Here is a 19,170-nt window from a genome sequence, read left to right as displayed (position 1 = left end):
GAATGAAGGAAGGAAGGAAGTTGGGCAGGTAGGTGCAAACAGTGGGTTTTTTCGCTTTTGAATTGTGTGGAAGTAGAGCAGAGTAGTTGTGTGAATGAAGCATGATGATCACCTTAGGCTTTCAAAGCAGGGTTTCCAGAGTGGACAGAGTGGGTTGGAGCAGTGAAAGATGGAATGGTTTTCCTCCTCTGTTTTGTTCCAATTGGAGCACCCTGCCTTATAGCTTTTGAGTAAAATAATGGGGTACAAAAAGACATAGAGAACAACTAAATGAGACCTAAGAATCAGCCTTTGGTTTTAAACAACTTATTTTTATAAACCTTGTTATTAAAAACAATAAAAAAGGAAAGAAAAGAAGAAGAAAAGGCATAGTGGAGAGAGGTTGAATCAGCATCTTTGTCTGATAATACTTTCAGTTAGCAAGACACCATCAATTAACCAAAATATTTAATGACAATTAAATATACAGTTAGCGGGACGCCTGGGTGGCTCAGTTGGTTGGGCAGCTGCCGTGCTCGCTTCGGCAGCACATATACTAAAAATTGGTTGGGCAGCTGCCTTCAGCTCAGGTCATGATCCCAGCGTCCTGGGATCGAGTCCCACATCAGGCTCCTTGCTCGGCAGGGAGCCTGCTTCTCCCTCTGCCTCTGCCTGCCTCTCTGTCTGCCTGTGCTTGCTCTCTCTCCCTCTCTCTCTGACAAGTAAATAAATAAAATCTTTAAAAATAAATAAATAAATATACAGTTAGCAAGACACCATCAATTAACCAAAATATTTAATGACAATTAAAAATGGCACACACTTTTAGTAGGTAGTACCACTCTTACCTCCCATCTGGACTGCTTCCTCTTCTGTGTCTCCTAGCCAGATGGGAATTGTAGGTTGCTCAAACCTGGTGTTTTTCCTTGTCCATGCCTCTGCTCAGCCACCAACAATCTTTCATTCCAGTTGCCTGTCAAGGTCTTAAACTTCTTTGAAGGATGTCAAGAAATGAATTATTGGTTCAACAGGTATTTATTGTGTTCACTGAGTACCTACAATATGTTAGGATGAAGAAAGTTCATAGTCTAATTCTAGTAGGAGGAGAAATACACATAAATGCATAATTTTAAAGCTGTATGATGGTTTTTTTTTATATAACAGCTTTATTGACATATAATTCACACACCATAAATTTCATCCTTTCACAGTGTACAGTCCAGTGGGTTTTAGTATATCACAGAGTTATAAAACCAACACTCCTATCTAAATTTCATCACCCTCCAAAGAAACTATATATTTTTTTGTTTGGGTTGGGTTTTTGGTTTGTTTTTTTTTTTAATGCCATGTTCATTAACAAAAATTACCTATTCCCCTTTCTTTCCCAGCCTATGGCAACCCTAATCTACCTTGTATCTCTATGGATTTGCCTATTCTGGACATTTCATATAAACTGAATCATATAGTATGTGGCCTTTTTTGACTGGCTACTTTCATTTAACATAATGTTTTCATATTTTACCTAGGTTGTGGCATGTACCAGTACCCCATTCCTTTTTATTTTTATTTATTTTATTTTATTTTTTAAATTTATTTGACAGAGAGAGATCACGAGTAGACAGAGAGGCAGGCAGAGAGAGAGAGAGAGAGAGAGAGAGAAGCAGGCTCCCCGCTGAGCAGAGAGCCCGATGCGGGGCTCAATCCCAGGTCCCTGAGATCATGACCTGAGCTGAAGGCAGAGGCTTAAACCCCTGAGCCACCCAGGTGCCCCTCCATTCCTTTTTATAGCTGAGTAACATTCCAAAGTAGGAACATACCACATTTCCTACAGTTAGGTCTATGATCCATTTTGAGTTAATTTTTCTGTAGTGTATGGAAGAGGTCTAACTTAATTCTTTTGCATATGGCTATCCCATTGTCCCAGCACCGTTTCTGAAAAGACCATTCTTTCCCTATTGAATGATCTTGATACTCTTGTAAGATAAATTCATCATAAACTAAAGGATTTTTTAAAATTCTCAATTCTATCCATCTATATGTCTATCCATACACCAGTACCACATTGTCTTGATTATTATAACTTTGTAGCAGGTTCTGAATCCAGGAAATGAAAGTATTCAAACTATTTTCTTCTTCTTCAAGATTGTTTTAACTGTTATGGTTCCTTGGCCTTCCAGATTAATTATAGAATCAGCCTGTATGTTTCTGCAAAAAAAGGCCACTGGAACTTTGATAGGGATTGAGTCCATAAATCAACCTGAGGAGTATTACCACTTAAACAATATGAATCTTCCAATCCATGAATATGAAAAGTCTTTCCATTAAGTCTTCTTTTTTTTTTTTTTAAAGATTTTATTTATTTGACAGAGAGAGATCACAAGTAGGCAGAGAGGCAGGCAGAGAGAGAGAGAGAGGAGGAAGCAGGCTCCCCGCTGAGCAGAGAGCCCAATGCGGGACTCGATCCCAGGACCCTGAGATCATGACCTGAGCCAAAGGCAGCGGCTTAACCCACTGAGCCACCCAGGCGCCCAAGTCTTCTTTAATTTATTTCAACAATGTGTTACAGTTTTCAGTGTACTAATCTTGCACTTCTTCTGTTAATTCCTAATTATTCTTTGTGACATGATTGTAAATTCAATTGACTTTTTAAAGATTTTATTTATTTATTTACTTTTAGATTGAGAGAGAGAGAGAAAGAGTGGCAGAGGGAGAGGGAGAAGGAAAGAATCCCAAGCAGACTCCCCACTATGTGTGGAGCCTGATGTGGGGTTCAATCTCATGACCCCAGGATCATGACCTGAGCTAAAACCAAGAGTCAGGGGGCACCTGGGTGGCTCAGTGGGTTAAAGCCTCTGCCTTCAGCTCAGGGCATGGTCCCGGGGTCCTGGGATCGAGCCCCATGTTGGACTCTCTGCTCCGCGGGGAGCCTTCTTCCTCCTTTCTCTGCCTGCCTCTCTGCCTACTTGTGATTTCTCTCTCTCTGTCAAATAAATAAAATCTTTAAAAAAAAAAAACAAGAGTCAGAAGCTTAACCAACTAAGCCACCTGGATGCCCCAAATTCAATTGTTTTAAATTTCATTTTGTTCACTGCTAATGCAGAGAAATATGATTGATTTTTGTATGTTAATCTTGTATCCTTCAACCTTGCTGCTAATTTTTCCAAAATTTTTGATGGCTTCCTTAGGATTTTCCAAGTATAATATCGTATAACCTGTGAATAGTTTTAGTTCTTCTTTTCCCATCTAGGTGCCTTGTGTTTTCTTGTCTAATTTCTTGGGCTAGAACTTCCATTATAGTGTTGAATAGAAATAGCAAGATGAGACATCCCTGTTTAGTTTTTAGTCTTTCATCACTAAGTATGAGGTGGGCTAGGGGGTTTTGAACAGATACACTTTATTGGGTTGAGAAAATTCCTTCTATATCTGGTTTATTTTGTTTTCATCATAAACAGTTTGGGATTCTGCCAAATGCTTTTCCCATGTTAATTGAGATGATCATGTGGCTCTAGTCCTTAACTCTATTAATAATGATACATTATACTGATTTTTTTAAGTGTTGAGTCAACCCTGAACTCCTGGGATAAGTTCCACTTGGTCACAGTGTATAATCTATTTAATATATTACTGGATTCAACCTGCTTGCCTTTCTTTCTTCCTTCCTTCTTTCCTCTCCTCCTTCCTTCCTTCCCTCCATTCCTTCTTTCCTTCCTTCCTTCCTTCTTGTAGGCTCCATGTTGGGTGCAGCTTGAAGTCATGACCCTGAGCTCAAAACCTGAGCTGAGACCAAGAATCGGATGCTCAACCAACCGAGTCACCCAGGTACCCCAATTTGATTTATATAATCTGCTTTTTCTTCTATGTGGTAGTTGCTGCTATCATTTTGAGAATAGCAAAGGTAAAGAAGGGCTTTCTGCCAAAGAATAACAGAGCCACTGACCAAACCATGGGAGGAATTTTGCTAGCCAACTCTCAGTCAATAAAGATGACACTTCAGAGTGAAGAATGTAGCTGAAACCTATGTGTCCAATAAGGAAGGTGGGGAGCTGAAGGTACAACAAGCTGGAGGAGATAAAAAAGCATAGGAAATGGGCTAGTCATATTGGTGACCCAGGGATTTAGAAAACCATTCTAAATGCTCTTAAATTAAATTCTAAAAGCTCCTGGGGGAACACCTGAATGGCTCATTCAGCTAGGCATCCATCTATTGACTTCAATTCAAGTCATGATCCTAGGGTCATGAGACTGAGCTCCAAGTCAGGCTCCCCAGGGAGTTTGCTGGAGATTCTCTCCCTCTGACCCTCCTTTTGCTCTCTCTCTCTCTCCCCCACCCCACAATAAATAAATAAATAAATAAATAAATAAATTTTTTAAAATTTAAAAAGGAAAGAAAGAAAAGCATTCCTGGGGCACCTGGCTGGCTCCATGAGTGGAGCATGCAACTTTTGATCTTGGGGTCCTAAGTTCAAGCCCCACGTTGGGGGCAGAGATTACTTAAATTCTTTAGGGGCACCTGGGTGGCTCCGTGGTTTAAAGCCTCTGCCTTCAGCTCAGGTCATGATCCCAGAGTCCTGGGATCGAGCCCCGCATCAGGCTCTCTGCTCTGTGGGGAGCCTGCTTCCCCCTCTCTCTCTGCCTGCGTCTCTGCCTACTTGTGATCTCTGTCTGTCAAGTAAATAAATAAAATCTTCTAAAAAATAAAATAAAATCTTTAAAAAGAAAAAGGAGGGGTGCCTGGGTGGCCTGGTTGGTTGGCATTTAGCTCAGGTCATGATCCCTGGGATCCCTGGGATAGAGCCTCAAGTCAGGCTCCCTGTTCAGTGGAGTCTGCTTCTTCCTCTCCCTCTGCGATCTCTCTTGCTTTTGTTCTCTCTCAAATAAATAATAAAATCTTAAAAGTAAATAAATAAATAAATAGGAAGAGAAAGAAAAATACTCCTACCTAGACTATTTGTCATATCATCTTTCTTATGTTTGCTCTGGGCCAAAGCCATGTTCTTAATAGGTCCACACCACACCAGTCCGCCGAGCTGTTGGAGCTCTGCCTCTGTCATCACAGTTCCAGCTCCTTAACAGCAGAGTTTGTGTCCTGTGTATCCGTATATGCCACAGACAGACTTACCAGTATCAAAAGCATACCTCCATTAAAATTTCTTTGGACAGTTTTAAGAATGACTCATCCAAATTCCACACCCCACCTGCTGCCTCCACACCAAAACTCTTCTGAGTTCTCAGTGCGTCAGGCAGTAGCTCTGGAGTCAGACTCCAGGATAGCAACAAGAAATGGGTTAGCATTGGAGGGGGGCGCTCACGTACTCTTTCTGTCCTGTACATTGCACGAGGAAGAGCTCTCAGCCAAGATGTCTTTTCCCTACCTAAACCTTAATGAGAGGTCATTTTCACTAAAACCAGCCACCCAGGCATCTCTGAGTCCCATGTAGGAAGGCTGTCACACTCTCAGAGGGAGCACACTTTCTGCGTAGTCATGGACACAACAGGGAAAGAGCATTGGGCTAGGAGCCAGGAGACCAGAGCTCTGAGAACAGCCCCTGCTGCTAATTAGCCAGGGCACTGGGTTTGGGCAAGTCACTGATTTCTTTGAAAAGAAGGAGCTGGAATAAAAGGTGCAAAATTCTCTACCAAATATGAACATCATAATCTTTGATGACAGATGTCATGTTTATTTTTTGACTGCCATGTTATTTACGGTATGTTGCAGAATCTTATATCCTTCACGGGTCTCAAGGATACCTCATAATTCATGGTTATCTTGTAAGCAAGCTGCGGTATAAAATGCAGGCTACTTGATAAAATTTAAGGTGTGTTATTACTACGACTATTAAATCAGCTTACTGCAGCCTGCTTTTGTAGCTTATTATTGGTCATGCGTATGTGTTGCAACCCACCTCTCACTGGGAGATAGGTTTTGCTTTGTGACAGTCTGCCCTGTTTTTGTTTATTAGTAAGATTTCTAGAGTCTAAGCGTGGTTCATGTTAAGTACAGCATAGTGGCTGCATGGTCTCTGGAGTCAGACTCCCTAGGTATAAAGCCCTGCTCTGCCGCTGCCTCCGCTGCTGTTGTCACCAAGTTATTCTTAACCTCTGGTTTCATCAGTTAGTAAAGTGGGGGTTAAAATATTTGTACCTGATTTGGTTGTTGTGAGAATCACATGAGATAGGTGTGTCGGTTTAATAAATAAAGCTACTTTATTATTGTTATTTATGTTTATAAAGAGAAAGATCTCCCTTCTGCTCTCTCTCTCATCAACACGATGGGCCACACCACAGAGGAAGTGCCAATGGTTTTGGGGGGATGCCTTTCAGAATGAGTCAAAATATTGTTTGCAGAAACGGATGCCGATTCAAATTAGATTCTAAAGCAGGGATACAGACTCGAACCAGAAAGGGATGTCCTATTACCGGGAGCAGTTCTATTTTGGAAATGTTATTCTTCCCTCTAACGTCAGTGTAACTGATGGATACCCTCACCCAACCTCTTTCCCAAGCTCTAAGCATGAGTAAGTACTACTGGTTGTCAAAGTTCAACCAGGGTGAACTGGTTGACTCCGTGACTGGAGTCACGGACGTGACTGGCTGGCTCCGTTGGAAGAGCTTGTGACTCTTGATCTCCGGGTCCTAAGTTTGAGTCTCACGTAGGGTGTAGAGATTACTGCAAAAAATAAATAAACTTAAAAAAAATAATAATAAAGTGCACATAGTTTAACAAAAGCAACCATAAAGTGACCATTAATCGAGAGTCTAGAAATTTAAGAAAAGAAAGCTGTTGCCTATTTGAAATAAATAATACAGGGAAGCATTTTAAGTACATAGTCTATAGTGGTAATCACCGAAGCTCTGGGAAACATCATAGATGGATTTGAGATTTCAGCTAAAGAATATATAATTTATTGCATCCTTCCAATTCAATCTGAAAAAAGGAACAAGACTAAAGTAGGCTTGGACCTTTGGCCGTGTGAGTCAGGGCAGCCTTAGTTGGTGGTGCTGTGCTGAGATGCCTCAAAGCCTTATTAAAAGTGTTTAGATCCCCATGAAACCCCACTATACCCAAGTTTAGCATGAGATTTGGGTAAGAATGGGGCTGATGGGCTTTAAGGTTTATAAAATGAGGAGTGCTGATTTAAAAAAAAAAGTCAAGCTTTGAAAACTTCGAGTCCTGCACTTGTGCACAGTGACTTTTTTTTTTAATTTTTATTATTATTTGACAGAGAGAGAGACAGTGGGAGAGAGATCACAAGCAGGGGGAGTGGGAGAGGTAGAAGACTCCCTGCTGAGCAGGGAGCCCACTGAAGGGCTCCATTCCAGAACCCTGGGATCATGATCTGAGCTGAAGGCAGACGCCCAACAACTGAGCCACCCAGGTGCCCCTGCACAGTGATCTTTTTTTTTTTTTTTTTGAATTTATTTATTTTTTTGACAGAGAGAGATCACAAGTAGGCAGAGAGGCAGGCAGAGAGAGAGAGAGAGGAGGAAGCAGGCTCCCTGCTGAACAGAGATTCCCGATGCGGGACTCGATCCCAGGACCCTGGGATCCTGACCTGAGCCGAAGGCAGTGGCTTAACCCACTGAGCCACCCAGGTACCCTGCACAGTGATCTTTAACCAGCTTTACTTGGAGTGCACACCAGATGGAATGTCAGCCTGGCTGGAAATTTCAGCAAGTTCTGTTGGATGGGGGGACATGGAGCATCGCTGCAGCATTGTAGAAGTGTTGTTTCCTTTGTGGCACAGATACATGTACCTGTAAGATGCACTTTCACCAAAGAAAAAAGACTGAGGTAGGCAATATTAGTAAATGCATGTTAGTTGCAAATGAGGTTATAAGAACAGAAAATAGCAGAAAGTGGATAGATGCCTCTAGGAAGCAGGAATCAGAATTCAGGGCAGAGACAGGTAACTACAGTTTTTTATTATAAAACATGTAGAATAATTAGACTTATAAGATGACATACTTGTACTACTTTAAGTAAATATATATTAATTTTATTTTTAAGATTTATTTATTTGAGAGAGAGCATGCACAGGAGCATGAGTGGGGGGAGGGGCAGAGGGGCAGAATCTCAAGCAGAGTCCCTGCTGAGAGCAGAGCCCAATCCCATTACCTAGAAGATAACGACCTAAGCTAAAATCAGGAGTCAATGGCCCAAATGATGGAGCCACCCAGGCACCCAAATACATATGAATTTTAAAAACACAAGTGAGTCTCAGGGAAATCAATTTGTTAATAATTTTTGGAAGGGATCAAGGCAGTGACTTTAAAATTCTGATTTTTTTTTTTTTTTCCAATGGGAGACTGAATGAGACAAAAAAAAGACAACGTGGAGGGGTGCCTGCCTGGCTCAGTCAGTGGAGTGTATGACTCTTGATCTCAGGGTTTTAAGTTCAAGCCCCATGTTGGGTGTAGAGATTACTAAAAAATAAAATCTTTAAACACCACTCCTGTCAACACACCTGGACTGAAAAGATAAGGTTTGCTGCCGTGCTTCCCTCTCTAACTGGATTTTGGGATAGGCAGGGATGTACTCCTGGGCAAAGGGCACGAGGCCAGGAATAAGGAAGGAGGAATTCTCTGGGTGGAATCATTTCCTGTATGCCAAATGAAGTACATCTGTAGTTCTCAAGGAGAAGGTGTATCTTGTCCGATTCATGGAGCATTTCTCTATATGTAATTTTTCTGTATATTTCCTTATGATATGATAGTATAGTCTTAATTAAATGTTTCAGCCTGCTTTGATGGTGTCTTTAGTCTAAGCTAACTAAGGTCAGAGGGTTAGGCCTTTGTGGTTGTCTGAAGAGACCCCCTCCCCACCTGGAGACTGCTCTAGAATAGTAAACTTTCTAGTTCTCAGGTTTGTTTGTTTTCTTTAAGGAAGATACTTCTTTATGCATTTCTTCTCCCCTGAAAACCAATGACATATACATTGTCATCATCCCCATTTTTACAGGTGAAAAACTGAATTCTTATGAAGTTAAGGGACACATTCAAGGCCATGAGGGAGCAAATGGCAAGACTGATTAATAAATCCATACTTTTTCCAGACCATCCATAATAATTGCTATAATAAAGGTTCAGACCAACAATTTGTTTAAATATGTGGTGCACACAGAAAATTATAATGCATTTAGTTATCTTGACCATCACCTCCCCTTACCTTCAGAGAGGTTGGATTTGTCCAGGGAGTAGAAAATGTGATCTCTTTGGCAACCACATCTAAAACAACGAACAAGAAATACCAATGGCTTGTGGCAGCCTCAGAACACAGGATTTTACGCTGATTAGCCTTTTTTTTTTTTTAAAGATTTTATTTATTTATTTGACAGAGACAGAGAGGGGGCACAAGCAGGCAGAGGGAGAGAGAGAAGCAGGCTCCCCACCAAGCAAGGAGTCCCATGTGGGACTCAATCCCAGGACCCCAGGATCATGACCTGAGCTAAAGGCAGCCGCTTAACCCACTGAATCACCCAGGCGTCCCCACTGATTCGCTTTAAAAAAAGAAGTTGATCACAGGGCGCCTGGGTGGCTCAGTGGGTTAAGCCGCTGGCTTTGGCTCAGGTCATGATCTCAGGGTCCTGGGATCGAGACCTGCATCGGGCTCTCTGCTCGGCAGAGAGCCTGCTTCCCTTTCTCTCTGTCTACTTGTGATCTCTCTCTGTCAAATAAATAATATTAAACAAAAAAAAGTTGATCTAATTCTCATTCACCTTTTTCAAGTGTATGATTCATCCTTTTCTAGTGTACGATTCAGTGGTTTTTAGTATATTCACCACTAACCATCTCCACTCTAATTCAAGAACATTCAATTCACTTTATTACTAAAGTTGATTTAACAAAAAAGTTCAATATAAAAAGGGCACATGACCTGGTTCTATTTTTGCAGTAAAACAGGTGCTATGTAGAGGGGACTTGTGGCAGCAGCTGATTTCTTCCAGTGAACACACCTATTGCTTATACCTGTTCCAAGGCTTCTAATACAATGATATTATTTCATTGTATTACCACTATTCCAATATTCTTGTTCCCCCATGAGTTGCCATCGCCACACTTACATCACAAGATTTATAAAGGGGTCAAATCCCTACAATATTCATTGGACATGTCTACCACCATTTAATCTCAATGATAATTTCTTATCCATAATTTTTTTTTCAACTTAGGAGGGTGAGCTTTGCTTATGATATCTATTCAGAATTCAAAGACCCATACTTCGATTTACTTTTTAAATCTCTTTTAAAAAGATTTGTCAGAGACAGAAGGCACAAGCAGGGGGAGCAGCAGACAAGAGGGGGAAGCAGCAGACAAGAGGGAGAAGCAGGCTCCCTACTGAGCAGGGAGCGTGACATGGGGCTTGATCCTAGGACCCTGGGATTATGACCCTAGCAGAAGGCAGATGCTTAATGAACGAGGCATCCCTTGAAAACTCTTTTCTTACGGGTATAAGAGAATAGCTAGGTATGTGTGTGCAATTGAGAACTCCAAGAAAGATCTAGAGATCTCAAACAAAACTGGAGCCAATAAATGTAGTGCTACTACTATAGTCTTTAAAAAGGAAACTGCGTAACTTATAAGAAAGTGCCATAGAGCAGTGCCTGGGTGCTCGGTCACTTAGGTATCTGAATCTTGGTTTCAGTTGAGGTCATAATCTCACTATTGTGAGATCAAGCCCCACTTTGGGCTCCACAGTTGGCAGAGTTGGCTTCAGATTCTCTCTCCCTCTGCTTCTCCACCACCCCCCACCTGCACACCCTCTCTCTTTAAAACAAACAAATAAATATCTTTAAAAAATTTTTTTTGACATAGAGATACCACTGTGTTAATGGTCAGGCCATGGTAGAGACATCTGAATTTTGCCCAGTTCAAGAGCTGTTCTCTATAAGTGACAAAAAGAAAAGGGTCCAAGGAGTGTAATGAAGATAATTAAAAGCAGAAAAGGTTCACAACAAAAGCTTCAGGATCTTGCAGTAATTTAGTCTAGGAAAGTTATTTAAGTACAACTTTAAAGGACTCAAGAGGATTGTTATACCAAAAAATGTGATGACCTTTATTTATTTCCTTCTTTCAGCAAGGAAAAGACAAAGAAAATGGATTCATTCTAAAGGAAGAAGGGTTAGATTAGCATAGAAAATCACCAGACAGAGCGTTGTTAAAAACCAAATGGTGGTGGCAGCAAAAAGTCTTCTAAAATTTTTTAAAAAGCTTCTGAAAGTTGCAAAGAATAGTTTAAAAAATTCCTTCGCTCAGATTCACCAATGTTAACATTTTGCCACATTTGCTTTATTTTCTCTCATATATATATGCATTTATAGATTTATAATCATTTGAGAGCAGAATTATATACATAATTTCCTCTATCCCTAAACAGTGGGTATTTCCTAACACAAAGGATATTCTCCTGCCAAACCCCAGTAACATAAAAATGAGGAAATTAACACTAAGACAATGCTATTATTTAATCTACAGACCTTACTCAAATTTTCCTATTATCTCAACAATGCCCATTTTAAAAAAAAGATCTTATTTATTTATTTGAGAGAGAGAGTGCGCGCAAGCAGGGTGAGGGGCAGAGGGAGAAGCAGACTCCCCAATGAGCAGGGTACCGAATTAGGGGCTCCATCCCAGGACCCTGGGATGAAGACCTGAGCAGAAGGCAAAGGCTGCACACACTGAGCCACCAAGGCGCGCCTCAATAATGTCCATTAAACGGCGGGGGGGGGGGGGGGGAATAAAAGTTCCATGTCCAGGATTCATGCTGCATTCATGTCTCATAAAGTCCTTTCCTATAGAACAGTTCTTCAGTCTTTGTCCTTCATAACCTTAATTTTCATGAATACAGGCAAAATATTCTGGGTCTCCGCTGCTAAGCACACCCACACACACCACAAAAAGATTCTCATTTGTTAGGGGAGTTTTATGTGTGATCTTGAGTGAGAACCATAGGTAGAGTGACCCACACCCTTCAAGGTCCCTCCCAGAATTATTACTGTGTACATCACATATTTAAATGTTAGAATTATTCTAAATGGTGGGATAGACAATAAATCATTTTTGTATTCAGAACTGCAGTGTTGCATAGAGCCCCCCCTTGGCATTCCTGCATTTTACGAGTTTATTTAACAAAAGTACGTTTGTCCGTCGAAGAATTAGCACCTCTCTTTTTAAACACTTGAGACTTAAATTACCTGTAGACTCCCATTTTCAGAATTTCGCCTTCTCAGTGATGAACTCTGCCCTCGCTAGGAAACAAGAGCTGCAAAAATGGGTGGGTGTTACTCATTAAAATCTTTCAACAAATATTTGTTGAGTGCCTAGTGTACGTCCGGCTCTGTTCCAACCCTGGGAATACGTTACGGAACAAAACAAAATCCCTGTCCTTGTAACCTAGTTGTACACATTCAAATTTAAATGAAAAACCTCAGAACCCGGGGATCCGACTTCCTTAAACAGGAAGACGAGTTTCTGAAAAGGGGCGGCTCTGGGATTGGATTCTCACACGGACAGCGCCGCGGGATCCCTGATAAACGAGCGGAAAATAAAGTTCTCGGTTGATCCAAACGCACTACACAAATGATTAATCCAAGTACCAGAGGCCACAGAGGACGGGCGACGCAGGACTTCCCGAGCGGCTGTAACCACTTTCTCAGCCACCGTCGGCCGCCGGGCGTTGGCCCTCCTCGCAGTCGTCGCGAGCGCTCAATCTGCCGGGCGTGGGCCACCACGTAGCCGAGCCCCGCGTCCCCGCCAGGCGGAACCTCCCGGCCCAGACAAATCCAAGCACCTGGGAACCGCGCTCCGCGAACGCCCCGCGGGGAGGCGGCTCCGGGGAACCGGCTCCTCCGGGCGGCCTCGCCCACTGCAATGCAATCTGGGTGGTTTTTCCAGGTCCCTCCCAACCTCACTCCGCGCCCAGTCCCTGCCCCCGCGGCGCCTGCGGGCGGGGGAGCGTCGCACGCGGACCGGGGGTGGGGGCGAGGCGGCCGCTGGACCGCGGGGGCCCCTTTCCCACCCCGCATCCCGAAGCCCGAGTGCGGAAAGCACGCGCGGCTGGAGCTGGAGCTGCAGACGGGGATGGTACCGAGCACCCTCGTGGTACCTTGAGCGCTGCCCGGCCCCGCCGGAGCCCAGGCTCCGCCCGCTCTCCGGGACGCGAGCTGCTACCTGCGCAGCCGGCCGCAGCGCCTCCGCCCGCACGGTCCTGCCGGGAAGCGCCGCGGCTCGGCCCTGGGCTCCTCCAACTCCGCCCGCCCCCTCCCGCCGCCCGAATCGTCGGCGGCTGCCCGCTCCGCCCGCGCTCGCTCCTGGTGGGGCAAGCGCGATCCTCATGCTCCACAGACGCGCATCCCGACAGGTTCTCAAGATTCGCACCCGGCTGGGTTCCTGCGGGGTGTGTGCTTGCCTGATTTCACACCATGAATATAAAGAGTGGATACCTGGGGCCCGACTAGTAATATCTCAGACGGATTTCGGTTTCCGAGAGTAGATAAGTTTGAAACCTAAAACTCGAGGAAACGTCACCTCTGGAGCTTTTCTCTCACACGTCTAAAGGCCCTACCACGTCACTTTCCGACCTGGTGGCTGGGGGGGGGGGGTCATGGTGGGCGTCTAAGCCTCGGTGCAGACGTAGCTTAGCTACAGGAGGGGGAGTGCTTGCAGGTTGGCCAGACACAGAAGTACAAAGGAAAAGGTATGAGTAGGGGGCGTGGGGTCAGAGCGGGAACCGAGGAAAACATTTGCTTTGGCCAGTTCAGGAAAGCGTTAGCGTGTACGTTTTCTTTAGAGCCTCGGGCAAACCAAAGGAAGTGGGCCCAGCCATGGAGAAGGTTCTAGTCCCCAACTAGCAGCCAGGACCGAACAAGACATAGCAATGTAAGGGAGTAGTTGGAGACAAGGAAGTGGGGTCCATTGTGCCTCAATTTCCTCGTAGCGCGCTGCACCTGCGTCTTTGAGCGAAACCTGGCGGCTGAGTGTGATCCCCGGGCGCCCGGCTCTGTCTCCTGAAGGTGGGTTTGGAGCAGAGAGCGTGCGCCTGGGCTCCGGCCCGGAGAGGGGGAGGGCCCACGGGGTTTCGCTTACAGTTTGCATTTAAAGGTGTGTTGGGGTCGGGAGCGGTTTTTCCGGTGTTTGGCAACTGCCCCCGCCACCGCCCGGCTGCAGTGGGCCGGTAGCTACCCCCGCGATTCGCCCTCCCCGGGCGCCGCGCCCTGAGTAGCTCCGCACCCAGGGCTTCACCTCTGGCCTCCTTTCGCTTCCCGGCGCCAGGCCTTTTCCCTTTACCCTTTAAAAGAATCTTCGGCGTCGCTCCCCACAGCCGGCGTTTTTCCCTGCCCCTCCATCCCTCTCCATTACTTTCAAAGAAGGGGTGACCCCCCAGCCCACCACCTCCAGCGACTCCCGCACTGCCCTCCGCGCCTTTCACCCCTCACCCTTTCCCCGTCCGGCCTGGGCTACCTTTCAGGTGGCAACCGCCTCTTCCCCGCCCCTCACGTCTCCCCCTCCTTCTTTCTCGCCCTCTCCTCTCCATTCATCCAGCCATTGTCTCCCGCCCCCTCCTCCCCGTTCCCCAGGCGGCCTCCTCCCCCACCGCTGCCACGTCGTGGTTTGAAGGAGCCAATGGGCCGGCGCCGCCAGGTGTCTCTTACCTGCACCACGTGGGGGAGGGGGAAGGGGCGGGCAGGTAGAGCCACATCCCAAAACAGAAAAGCTTTCAGCCATTGCGCGCTCCACCCGGGGTGCAGCCCTGCTCCTGGCTTTTTGCATAGACGCCCCGGCCATTGAATACAAAAAGGGCAGGCCTCCGGCGCCCTCCTTCCCACCCCCCTTGCAGCCCAGGGTGGGGAGCACCGGCCAGGTGTGGGCTTGGGTGGTAGGTTGCCGCCTTTTGCAACAGCTGCGGCGGCGAGGAGGGGGGGTGGGCACCCTTTCTTTTTCTCTTAGAAGAGATTTTTAGCACAGGTTTTCTCGTTCTCACTTCCACCCCACTTCACCGCCTCCCAACCCCCCTCTCCCCCTCCCCACCTATCGTCATGACGGCGTCTCCGGATTACTTGGTGGTGCTTTTTGGGATCACTGCTGGGGCCACCGGGGCCAAGCTGGGCTCGGATGAGAAGGAGCTGATCCTGCTGTTGTGGAAAGTCGTGGATCTGGCCAACAAGAAGGTATTTCTCCAGGTTCCTGTCCAAATGATAGGAATGGGACAAGAAGTTTGTTGTAGAAGTTTGGGGAGTCGGTAAACAAGTGTTCTTGTTTGGCCACTTGTGAGGCTGGACCCGAGGCCTACGGAATCCAGAGTAAAACCAAACGCGGTGGCCACCGGCTTTGGAACCCGTTTCACTAATCCGAAATCTGGCTCAGGTGGGGAGGCCCGGCGCAGCCGAGCCAGGTTCTCTGCCCGTCCGGGGACGCCCGGCGGAGCCGGAGTGGAATCCCTGGAGCCCGGGTTCCCACTTCCAGGGCCTTTCTGACCTGATCCGGGTGGGGGTGGGGCCGGAGGCCGGGCCGTGCCGACCTCTCTGCCACTGGAGCCGCTCGCGACAAGGGAGCTTTGATTCTGCGGCCAGACCCCACGAGAGGCGCCGGCTGCCGGGGCAGGGAGCGAGGGAGGAGGGTGAATATGGACGCTTCCAAATTGAGGAAGGGGAAAACTGACCCCAGCTTCTTTCCCCTCTGGAGGTGGGACAGTTGCATGAAGTACTAGTTAGACCGGATCAGTTGGAGCTGACGGAGGATTGTAAAGAAGAAACTAAGATCGACGCGGAAAGTCTGGCCTCCGCTCCGCAGCTGGACCAAGCTCTCCGACAGGTGACAGCCCTGGGCCGTGCCGCCCACCCTTATGCAGGCCGCTCAGGTGTCCCCCACCCCACCCCACAAGGCAGCCATACCAGGTCCCACGCCCTTGCCGGCGGGTCCACGGGCATCCCTGGGCAGGGTGGCGAGACGCGCCCGCGTGGGTGGAAACCCGGCCTGGAGGCCCGGGTGGACCTTTCGGGAGGTGGTCGCTGCTTCTCCAAGCTTCCCAGGGCCTAGTTCGTGGGCCTAAAGTTCCTAGTTCTCGAGATATTCCTGGGGTCTCGGAATCAGTCGGGTTTTACCAATTGAATGATAAGCGGAGTTTGAATCCTAGCGCCCCAATCCCCAGGGCTAGACCCCAGACGCTCCTGTTCTTTGAGGGGGTTTGGGTCTGTGGTTCAGCCTTAGGACAGAGGGCGCTGTGGCTGTGGTGTAGAGGAGCGGGTGGTCCCCGCGCGGCGTACCAGAGGTGGCCCAGTTTGGTGGGGGACCTGAGGGGGTCTACTTGGTTTCAGGCTTCTGGACTCGGACAGGCCGGGTTCTGGTTGCCTTCTTTGTTCTTCAGTGGCCTTGGTCGTAGCGCCGGGGAGGGTTTGCAGGCCGGAACATGTAGAACTTCTCGTTGGGTCACTGTGAAACTGGTGGTATCCACTTAATGGAATTGAGGTGACCCCAAACCGGCTGCTTCGTGGTTCTGACGGGTACTGGATCAGGGTAGAGCGGGGCGCTACACACCTGTACGCAGGTGAGAGTCAGAGCTCTCAAGGCCCTGCCCTAGCAGGCAAACTGCGAATTAATAGGGGTAAGTTACCATTTTTTGGGTTCTGTTCCAGGAAACGTGTTGCCAGACTTTCCAGAGGTCCTTACATTAACCACATTTGTTTATCATAAATTGGCATCTTTCTTAATCTCAACACATCCAAACATAAAGTAACACCAGGGAATGATGTAATCTGAAGGCAACCTACTGATGAAATGAGACCCGACTTAAAAAGTCTTGAATGTGGATTTATTGCAAAAATAGAAGAGGGGATGGAAGGAAGAATGTATATACTAAATTCTCCTGTCTGTGAAATGTGGGTTGATTGGAAAGCTTTCCTGTCTAAAGGAGTCTAGATAGGAGCCTTTCTAACATTGCTCCAGCACTGGTGTCCCTTTATATATGGCCTTTTGGTTTTACGTGGTTATCAACACGTGGGGCCACTTTGCCAGAGTTTGGAATTCCTGCATCAGTTGCCTCCCTGTGTCTTGTTTTCAGTTTAACCAGTCAGTAAGCAATGAACTGAATATTGGGGTTGGAACCTCCTTCTGTCTCTGTACTGATGGGCAGCTGCATGTCAGGCAAATCCTGCATCCTGAGGCTTCCAAGAAGGTAAGAGAGCTGGCTTCTCAGAGAATGATTGGACCTTTGGGGGTGACTGGAGGCTGCTTTTTTTTTTTTTTCCCTTTTTTTAATGGTTTATCCAAGTTTCTCCATTTTTAAAAAGCTGCCTGTCGGGAGTTACTATTTGATGGCAGAGTTTCAGCTTGAGAAGATGACAAAGAATGGGTGGTGATGGTTTCACAACAATGTGAAAGTACTTAATGCCACTGAACTGTACACTTACCTGTTAAAATGGTAAATACCGTGCTGTGTGTATTTTACCACAACAAAGAAAATTCATGACCCTTCAGTAGAGATGTTTGACATAGCAGTAATCTTATAGGTACTCTCTGATGACTTAATAAAAGTTTCTCTTTTTGTTTAAGTTTTTTTTTTTTAAGATTTTATTTATTTATTTGACAGACAGAGATCATAAGTAGGCAGAGAGGCAGGCAGAGAGAGAGAGGAGGAAGCAGGCTCCCTGCTGAGCAGAGAGCCTGATGCGGGGCTCAATCCCAGGATCCTGGGATCATGACCCGAGCCGAAGCAGTGGCTTAACCACTGAGCCACCCAGGCGCCCCTGTTTAAGTTTTTGAGATGGTTAACATTCTTACTTTTCCAAAGTATATTAGCTGAATTTTTGACTTTTAAATGTATAGCAGTAAGCAGGAGAAAACATTTACTTTTAAATTTTAAGACATTCTGGTATTTTCATCATCATCTGTGTGGAAAATGCTTTATCTTAGAAAGGAAGGAGCAAAGAATAAGGTTGAATTAAACCCTTTTAATTGTAACTGATTTTATTTAAGAGCTTTGTACTGTGTAAAGGGAGCCATATAACTAGTGAAACATTAATTATAGCATACTGCACTTTGACTTAAAGTAAATGTTCAAAACTGACTAAATTTTGTATCATAACAGTAGGTTCAGCCTCATCTTTTATCTTTGCTGGTCTTTCTGCTACAGAAAAGCATATGGGGGTGAGAAAAATATAGCCTAACTATAGATACATGATTTCTCTCCCTGGGAAGAATACTGAGGGGCTGAGGGAAAATGGAGAGTATAGAGGGCAGACCCAATGTAGCCAATCATTGCTAATACAGTTGATCTTATCAACTTAATTAGTTTGAGCTGTAACTTTTTATTGTGGTAGGCAAATACTGAACTTGAAAAGATGAAGTGAAATATTTTTTTAAAGAAAGTAGATGAGGCAAGTTTTCAAAGAAAGATTTAGACTGACGTTAATGTCACAAGTATAGTGGCTAGGCAGTGCAAATTTTTCTTTTTACCTCACTAGGGAAGAAATGGAAAGATACAGATTAAATATGTAATGACAGTTTCAAAAGTCTGAAAGAGAAATTCAAGTTCCTCTATCAGTCGAGAAACCACTCCTTTTATAGCAACTTTAGTAATTATTCAATTAAAAAGGGGCAGTGGTTTTCATTAATAGATGCTAGACCAATTGCTACACCCTTGATCCAGAAATAGATATATGAGGATATTTTTCTTCCCCTCAAACTCCTATAGAGAGGGATAAAACTTAATCCTTTTTCTGTTGTGCTGAGGGAAAACAGCTGTTTTATTTCAGATAGACTGCTTTAAATGTGGGAAAACCTCCAGAGAATAATTGAGGCATTTTTCTGAGTCATTTCTGCTAGGATTTAGATAAAGAAACCTAAAAACAATTAGTATTCTTAAACTAATTTAGTATCATAAGGTAATTCTATTTATTAAAAAAAAATAGAGAAAATCATAAAATAATCTTGCCATTCAGAAAACTATATTGAAGTGTTTTTGTCTAATATGAATATATTTGCAAATATTCTTCCAGGTATTTGTAGAAAAGCCCATTTTTACAAAGAGCACTCATACCACACTTTTTAGCCCACTTTATAGTTTAGTATAACAACAGTATCTTTTTTTAAAATTTTTTATAAACATATATATATATATTTTTAAAGATTTTATTTATTTATTTGTCAGAGAGAAAGCGAGCGAGCACAAGCAGACAAAAAGGCAGGCAGAGGCAGATG

At 45.0% G+C, this 19,170-nt stretch overlaps 1 protein-coding gene, 1 long non-coding RNA gene and 1 pseudogene across 8 annotated transcripts in view; 1 reads left to right on the top strand and 2 right to left on the bottom strand.

Moving 5' to 3' along the window:
- Positions 1-6,114: 6,114 nt before the first annotated feature.
- Positions 6,115-12,422, bottom strand: LOC122905550. Its single transcript, XR_006384352.1, has 3 exons — positions 12,171-12,422; positions 9,146-9,204; positions 6,115-6,646 (listed from the first exon to the last, which is right to left on the bottom strand). It is a non-coding gene; the product is annotated as an uncharacterized LOC122905550 (long non-coding RNA).
- On the bottom strand, positions 9,898-10,161 carry LOC122905549 (annotated as a pseudogene).
- Positions 12,423-13,239: 817 nt separating the features above from the next.
- The window catches only part of ESRP1 (epithelial splicing regulatory protein 1), a 58,844-nt gene continuing 52,913 nt past the window's right edge, over positions 13,240-19,170 (top strand). For 2 of the 7 annotated variants that reach the window (XM_044245285.1, XM_044245282.1), the window contains exons 1-4: positions 13,243-13,372; positions 13,913-15,143; positions 15,658-15,786; positions 17,033-17,146. In XM_044245285.1, coding sequence (XP_044101220.1) covers positions 15,012-15,143; positions 15,658-15,786; positions 17,033-17,146 — 375 coding nt within the window. In that variant the 5' untranslated portion in view covers positions 13,243-13,372; positions 13,913-15,011. Of the gene's footprint in view, positions 13,373-13,606; positions 13,673-13,912; positions 15,144-15,657; positions 15,787-17,032; positions 17,147-19,170 lie in introns of those variants that run through there. The other 5 variants (XM_044245286.1, XM_044245284.1, XM_044245287.1 and 2 more) reach the window with 5 other exon arrangements.

This window comes from Neovison vison, chromosome 4, assembly GCF_020171115.1.
Source record: "Neovison vison isolate M4711 chromosome 4, ASM_NN_V1, whole genome shotgun sequence".
Taxonomy (NCBI): Eukaryota; Metazoa; Chordata; class Mammalia; order Carnivora; family Mustelidae; genus Neogale; species Neogale vison.
The sequence above is the reverse complement of the archived record's forward strand: the minus strand, read 5'-3'. Positions and strand labels throughout refer to the sequence as shown.